The sequence below is a fragment of the Populus nigra genome, chromosome 15 (genome assembly GCF_951802175.1).
Source record: "Populus nigra chromosome 15, ddPopNigr1.1, whole genome shotgun sequence".
NCBI classification, from domain to species: Eukaryota; Viridiplantae; Streptophyta; class Magnoliopsida; order Malpighiales; family Salicaceae; genus Populus; species Populus nigra.
The window spans coordinates 2083068-2091091 of record NC_084866.1 but is presented as its reverse complement, the minus strand read 5'-3'; the positions used below and the strand labels follow the sequence as shown (position 1 = coordinate 2091091).

Genomic DNA, 8024 nt, shown 5'->3' with positions numbered 1-8024 from the left:
TGGAATGGATGATTTGATTTTCTTTTTATTATTGCTTCCAAAATATTTTAAGAAAAAATATAGACGTTAAATAAAATCCAATAGTAGCTTGTGATCAAGCTAGTTCGTATTGCTTTATTTTTTTAAAATTTTTTATCGATACTAAAATATGTTTTGAAAAAATAATAATATGATATCGAAAAATAAAATAAGAATTGCTTATAAAAATATTGTGTTTATAATTTATTTTTGATATAAATAAAGTTTTAATATTGAATTGTGAATGATTAAAAGAAGAAATAAAACAGAAATAAGAACAAATATAATCTCAATTTTAAATATAAGTGTGTTTGATAATGTAGCACGAGGTGCTTTTTAAAAATATATTAAAATAATATTTATTATTATTATTTTTTAAAATTTAAATTGAAAAGTACATCAAAAATCAATTTGATAATTTTTAAATGAAAAAAATTATTAAATATTTTGAAAAACAGAAATTATGAGAAACATGCATTAAAGTTATTTCAGGAATGTTTGAAAGTGATAGTGGTTGCTTTTCAAAATATTTTTTACTTGAAAATACATCAAAATAATATATTTTTATTTTTTTAAAATTAATTTTGATATCAACATATCAAAACAATCCTAAATTATAAAATATATTAATTTTTTTTTATATAAAATACCATTTAAGATACAATTTCAAACGCAGCTTTGTAACAGTATTGAGCTTGAATTTTAACTAAAAAGCTAAGGACATTATAAATTTTGTTTATAACATGGTAAGTACACGTATAGTTTTTTCACCGGAGTAGATAAAAGGGAAGCCAAGGTGAGGCTGAGAGTTGTAACGGACGGCAAGCCAAGCGGGGTCGTTAGATTAAAAAGTAACCGGTTGACCCGGTAAAATAAAATAAATAAAATATCTTATTACATAAATAAACAAAAGAAAGACAAGAAAAAAGATAATAAAAAGACAGGAGCAGGCACTTATACACAACACTAGACAGAGAGACATACGGAGAAGGCAGCCAGCTAATAAGCCCACAGCAAGAGAAAGCAAAGGCAGATTCAGAGATGGCGTGTTGAGTGGTGCGAAGAGTTCCACATTAATCCTTTCTCTTCATTTCCTTTTCATTCACAGATCCATTTCTCTCTATCTCTCTATGTTATCCTTTTGAAGAAAAGAAAGTAGGGAGTGAATTGATTTTGAGAGAAAGAAAGAAGTTAGGAAAAGATGGAAGCGAATGCTGGTATGGTTGCTGGGTCTTATAGGAGGAATGAGTTGGTTCGGATTCGACATGATTCCGATAGTGGGGTTTGTCTTCTTTTCTTTTCTTTTTTGGGTTTGATTTGATTTGATTTGGTTGCATTTCTGTGTGTTTGTGTGGATCTGAGTGTTGAGTTTTGTGAGAGTAATTTTTTTCTGGTAGGTTTTTGTATTTCAGCAATGCTTTGTTGTGTTGACTGACACTGACTAGATCTAGTTGTTAGTGTTTGTGAATATGAGTGTTCAGTTTGATCTTGATTGCTTGATTTCTTTTAAGAAGATTTGGCCCTTTTTGTTATTCTTAATATTACATTTTCCTTAAGCCAGGATCATAGTATCTCACATCGGTGAGATTTTTAACTTGTTTTTCTAGCCATGTGATAAATGAGATCCATCTCTATCAATCAATGAAAGCTAATGTTTTATAATTGTTTATTTCTGAGCTGAATTAAACTTGATAAAGTGACAATTGCAATCGTTTGGCTTCAGAGGATGTATGTTCTTTCTGTTTGGGATCTCTCTTAAATGCGTTAAGCAATATCAGGTTACTTACGTGATGTAAAATGTTAGAGGGGGCAGCAATTCCATAGTCTAATATGTCAAGAAGAAAGAATTCACGTTTACTTTTCTTGATTTCCTTTTATTTAAGAAGTAAAAGCACTCTGAATTGATCTCATGTCCTTTATTTTGTGGAATGTGTGGCTTGCATTGTGTCTTGCTGTGGACTTGATTGCTACTCTTAATGTGCCAGTAAAATTCCAACATTGCAGGCTGTTAGGGTCCGAAGTTAGGAAATCTCTGATTGAATACAGTTGTAGAATGCAATATTTTTCTTCTTTTGATGCGGCATGTGGAACAATATATTTGTTTTCTGTATTCTAATCAGTGTTTTTTAATGGAATTATGCAGCCCAAACCCCTCAAAAATTTGAATGGACAAACATGTCAAATTTGTGGGGATAATGTTGGAGTTACAGAAAATGGTGACATCTTTGTTGCATGCAATGAGTGTGCTTTCCCAGTTTGCCGTCCTTGTTACGAGTATGAGCGAAAAGATGGAACTCAGTCTTGCCCCCAGTGCAAGACTAGGTATCGAAGGCACAAAGGTTAGCTTGTTTCTTCATTTTTCTTTTGGGTTCTTTTCTGTTGTGTAGTCATTTTGTGATGTATCAACAAATGGGGTTTTATGGGTATTTCAGGGAGTCCTCGAGTGGATGGAGATGAGGATGAAGATGACGTTGATGATCTGGAGAATGAGTTCAATTATGCCCAAGGCATTGGCAATGCAAAGCATCAGTGGCAGGGTGATGATATAGAACTTTCTTCATCCTCTAGACACGAATCTCAACCAATTCCCCTTCTCACAAATGGGCAGCCGGTATGCAGAGCTATCAATTTAGGGTTCATTTACATGCGCATGTTGGGTACTGAAAAATAGATTGAATAACAATATATGCTTCTAGTGACCCACATTATTTTACATGTCCTTGTGAAATTTTGAACCTTATTCAGATTAAGGTGTCTTTGGCATTGATACATGTGGTCCAAGACCACAAACACAGTTTTAGCTGTGGTTAACTCAAGCCCTCACTATTGATGCTTTGATTATTTTTAAGCCCCATCATATATGTTTGCAAGACCACAATGCCAAGCGCTGCTTGACTAGTCTGTAAAGTATTTCAAAAACTCTTGGCTTTGTTAAATACTGTCTCATCAATCTACTTGTTGTGTTAAAATTACAAACTTTGCACTTGGGAGCTTCCAGTTTCTTTAAAGTCAGGGGTCTTTCTGGTTTTCTTACCTAGAGATGTAATTGAAACTGAAACTTCCACTAATTCAACAAGTCCCTCTCTCTCTCTCTGGAAAAGAGAATTCATCGGGCTTGTTTCCTGCTTAGAAGCTAGCTAGCTGTAGATATTTAAAATTCTTCTCTTCTTGGTGCCTTATCAAGTGAACAACATGAATGTTAGGTGTTATGATTTTGCAATATTTTGCTTATATGGATGTTATTTTCAGGTTTCTGGTGAAATTCCCTGTGCTACACCTGACAATCAATCTGTACGAACTACATCTGGTCCTTTGGGCCCTGCTGAAAGGAACATTCACTCATCTCCTTATATTGATCCAAGGCAGCCAGGTAGTCAAGCAACTGAATTTGAGCATTTATAATCCTTTCTATTGTTTGTATGGCTTTGAGTTAATCATTATTCCTATTGTTACAGTTCCTGTTAGAATTGTGGATCCATCAAAGGACTTGAATTCTTATGGCCTTGGTAATGTTGACTGGAAGGAGAGGGTTGAAGGTTGGAAGCTCAAACAGGACAAAAATGCGATGCAGATGACCAACAGATACTCTGAAGGAAAGGGGGACATGGAATGCACTGGTTCGAATGGAGATGAACTTCAAATGTGAGTTTCCTTCTTAATGATTTAGGTTGCATCATTCTATCTTCTGGAAGCTTGCAATCTCTTATATTGAAGCATGGATTAGCTTTCAGATTCTATTAAAAGGATGGACTAATCTCCTTAATGCACTCAATTAACCATTTTGTGTCTGCATTTCTTTTCCTGCATCACAGGGCTGATGATGCTCGACAACCTTTGAGTCGTGTGGTGCCCATTGCTTCATCTTACCTGACTCCATATCGTGTTGTAATCATTCTGCGGCTTATTATTTTGGGATTCTTCTTACAATATCGTGTTACTCACCCAGTGAAAGATGCATATGGATTGTGGTTGACATCTGTTATCTGTGAAATTTGGTTTGCCTTGTCCTGGCTTTTGGATCAATTTCCAAAATGGATGCCTATCAATCGCGAGACCTATCTTGACAGGCTAGCATTGAGGTCAGTTAAACACATTTTATTGGTCAGTAGAGTTTAGTGATGGAGTAATGACTCTTATTGCTTGGCTAACTGCACTCTATGTCTTGCAGATATGATCGTGAAGGAGAACCATCTCAGTTAGCCCCTATTGACATCTTTGTTAGTACTGTGGATCCCATGAAAGAACCTCCTCTTGTAACAGCAAACACTGTGTTGTCCATACTTTCTGTTGATTACCCTGTCGACAAAGTATCATGCTATGTTTCAGATGATGGTTCAGCAATGTTGACATTTGAAGCCCTTTCTGAAACTGCGGAGTTTGCAAGGAAGTGGGTGCCTTTCTGCAAGAAGCACAGTATTGAGCCTAGGGCCCCTGAGTTTTATTTTGCCCAAAAGATTGATTATCTGAAGGACAAGATACAGCCTTCTTTTGTCAAAGAGCGCCGAGCAATGAAGGTGAGTCTAGAAAAACAGCATGCCTTCTGCACAAACTTTTGTCTGCATTTCGCATGGATTAAGTGGGTTCTTGTGTCATTTTCACTTGTTTTCAACAGTATACACAGCATGCCTTTTGCACAAACTTTTGTCTGCATTTCGCATGGATTAAGTGGGTTCTTGTGTTTTTTTACTTGTTTTCAACATTATACACAAGAATGAGCATAAATATGTGTCACAGAGAGAATATGAAGAATTCAAGGTGCGAATCAATGCTCTTGTTGCCAAAGCTCAGAAGATGCCTGAAGAAGGTTGGACGATGCAGGATGGAACTCCATGGCCTGGAAATAATCCCAGGGATCACCCAGGAATGATCCAGGTATTACCATCCTTCCTACATGTATCCATAATCATGCCCGCTTTTCCTTATCTTTTCCCTACACTTTACCCTTTCTTCCTATGGTGGAGAGCAGGTGTTTTTAGGTCATAGTGGGGGGCTTGACACAGATGGAAATGAGCTACCTCGACTTGTATATGTTTCCCGTGAAAAGAGACCTGGATTCCAGCATCACAAGAAAGCCGGAGCAATGAATGCATTGGTTTGTCATCTTAATTTCTTGTAGAATTTCACCCTTTGTTTCAATTTCTCAAATTCATTGCCATTCATCACAGATCATGGTACTATATGGGTGCTGCTTTTCATGCATAATATTAAAGGACAGTTGCTTATTTATTTTTCCTTAATTATACGGAAGTTGGCACTTATGTGTACCATGGTTTGGTTCAAGATGATTGATTTCCTGAACTTAGACGCCTGCACCACAATTATCTGCTAAACATCAACATGTCCTCTAACTTGGTCTTTCTGTTATGCAGATTCGAGTTTCAGCTGTACTTACCAATGGTGCCTATCTTCTGAACGTCGATTGTGATCACTACTTCAATAATAGTAAAGCTCTCAAGGAAGCCATGTGTTTCATGATGGACCCTGCCTATGGAAAGAAGACGTGCTATGTGCAGTTCCCACAACGTTTTGATGGCATTGACTTGCATGATCGATATGCCAATCGCAATATTGTTTTCTTCGATGTATGTTTTAGTTGATGTATCATCAATCTGAAAAATGTTCCTTTCCGTTTATTATTGCTATGGATGGCTCAAGTGTTCTCATTGTATCTTGCAGATCAACTTGAAAGGTTTGGATGGCATCCAGGGCCCTGTGTATGTCGGAACTGGTTGTTGTTTCAACAGGCAAGCACTATATGGTTACGATCCAGTTTTGACAGAGGAAGATTTGGAACCAAACATTATTGTAAAGAGTTGTTGTGGCTCAAGAAAGAAGGGAAGGGGTGGTCATAAGAAATATATTGACAAGAAGAGGGCAATGAAAAGAACTGAATCCACTGTCCCGATTTTCAATATGGAAGACATCGAGGAGGGTGTTGAAGGTTGGTTTCTGCTAGAATTTATTTTTTTCTCACCTGTCCTTTTCAATTGAAGCCTTTTACCGGCCCTGCATCTCTGTAATTTGGTTTATGATGGAGCATGCAGGTCCATATATAGCATGGTCACTAGTGTTTTGATTACTTTTAACTTTGTTATATATATATATATACACACATTATCTACAGTATCGAAGGTTTCATTTTCCAATGCCAAAGTAACTAGCAATGATAAACTACAGAACACTCAGTTTGAGATTTATCATGATTTTGATAAAATGCTGAGGTGGAATCTACAAATGATCAGAGAAAAGTTAACGTAGCATGTTCTTCTAACTGCATTCCTTCTCTTTTCAGGATATGATGATGAGAGGTCACTTCTTATGTCGCAGAAGAGTTTAGAAAAGCGTTTTGGTCAGTCACCAGTTTTTATTGCAGCTACCTTCCAGGAACAGGGAGGCATCCCACCATCAACCAACCCTGCAACTCTGTTGAAAGAAGCTATCCATGTTATTAGCTGTGGATATGAAGACAAAACTGAATGGGGCAAAGAGGTCAGTCTAGCTTTGTATTAGTCTGATCATGTTTAATTTATACCTTAGCTAATCCTTTTCATTTGCTGCCAGATTGGATGGATCTATGGTTCTGTTACTGAAGATATTTTGACTGGGTTCAAGATGCATGCTCGTGGCTGGATATCAATCTATTGCATGCCTCCTCGCCCAGCATTTAAGGGGTCTGCTCCTATCAATCTTTCTGATCGTTTGAACCAGGTTCTTCGGTGGGCCTTGGGATCTATTGAGATTTTGCTGAGCAGGCATTGCCCCATATGGTATGGATACAGTGGAAGACTAAAGCTCTTGGAGAGGCTAGCATACATCAATACCATCGTTTACCCACTAACATCTCTTCCACTGCTTGCTTACTGTATACTTCCTGCCATTTGCCTTGTCACCGGAAAATTTATTATTCCTGAGGTAAGTGATGTTTCCATTTTGTTTGGTACCAGTTGATCATATGATTTAGATCTCAATTAACAAATCAATGATTCTGCTACGATTTCTTTTCAGATAAGTAACTACGCTGGCATGTGGTTCATTCTCCTTTTCATCTCCATCTTTGCTACTGGAATACTTGAGCTTAGATGGAGTGGAGTTGGTATTGAAGACTGGTGGAGGAATGAACAATTCTGGGTGATCGGTGGCACATCAGCTCATCTCTTTGCTGTCTTCCAAGGGCTTTTGAAAGTGCTTGCAGGTATTGATACCAACTTCACTGTCACTTCAAAAGCATCTGATGAGGATGGGGATTTTGCAGAGCTTTATGTGTTCAAATGGACATCTCTTCTCATCCCTCCAACCACTGTCATTCTACTGAACATGATGGGTATTGTGGCTGGTGTGTCCTTTGCCATAAACAGCGGGTACCAGTCATGGGGTCCGCTCTTTGGCAAGCTGTTCTTTGCTATTTGGGTCATTGCCCATTTGTATCCTTTCCTCAAGGGTTTGTTGGGTCGACAAAATCGTACACCAACAATCGTCATTGTCTGGTCTATACTCCTTGCTTCCATTTTCTCCTTGCTATGGGTGCGCATCGACCCCTTCACCTCAGGCACCACACAAACCGCCGCAAACGGTCAATGTGGCATCAATTGCTAGATTGTCTCCTGAGACAAATGCCATCTCTCCTTGAAGCCTACCCTCGTGTATATAACAAGAAACCAAGGCACTGGACAATATCAATTAATTTATGTAGAAGGGGTTAACCTTAAAGAGATGTACTTCTGGGAGGCACTGAAGGAGAGGGACACATTAAAAGAAAAACCCTTTTATAGTATCATCTTTGTTGTCGTCACTACCACATGGTGTTTCTATCCATCCCTACATGAGCAGATGTTGCTGGACTTTTTACGTTTGTTCATGCCATTGTTGTGCAGTTTTGTGATGCTTTATTTTTTTGGTAAAAGTTTATAGAAACATTCATCCATTGTCTAGAAGTACTTGGCTTAAGAATTCTTTCTAAGTGTAAGAATGGTTATCATCGAGTTTCAATATATTACATATCTTTGTCA

At 37.4% G+C, this 8024-nt stretch overlaps 1 protein-coding gene across 1 annotated transcript; it reads left to right on the top strand.

The window, feature by feature from the left end:
- The first annotated feature begins 970 nt into the window (after positions 1-970).
- LOC133674365 (cellulose synthase A catalytic subunit 1 [UDP-forming]-like) lies at positions 971-8024 on the top strand. Its single transcript, XM_062095423.1, has 14 exons — positions 971-1300; positions 2162-2357; positions 2451-2629; positions 3268-3388; positions 3474-3660; positions 3831-4097; positions 4187-4532; positions 4753-4890; positions 4985-5110; positions 5388-5600; positions 5695-5959; positions 6311-6507; positions 6580-6930; positions 7024-8024. Exons 1-14 carry the CDS (start codon positions 1220-1222, stop codon positions 7609-7611), a joined length of 3255 nt encoding a protein of 1084 aa, XP_061951407.1. The 5' UTR covers positions 971-1219; the 3' UTR covers positions 7612-8024.

What these genes read in the sequence shown, in the direction of transcription:
- LOC133674365 (XM_062095423.1), top strand. Translation starts at nt 1,220, where the DNA reads ATGGAAGCGAATGCTGGTATGGTTGCTGGGTCTTATAGGAGGAATGAG. An exon ending in AAGAGCGCCGAGCAATGAAG is followed by an intron (nt 4,533 to 4,752) that starts GTGAGTCTAGAA and finishes TATGTGTCACAG; the next exon opens with AGAGAATATGAAGAATTCAA. An exon ending in CCGGAGCAATGAATGCATTG is followed by an intron (nt 5,111 to 5,387) that starts GTTTGTCATCTT and finishes TCTGTTATGCAG; the next exon opens with ATTCGAGTTTCAGCTGTACT.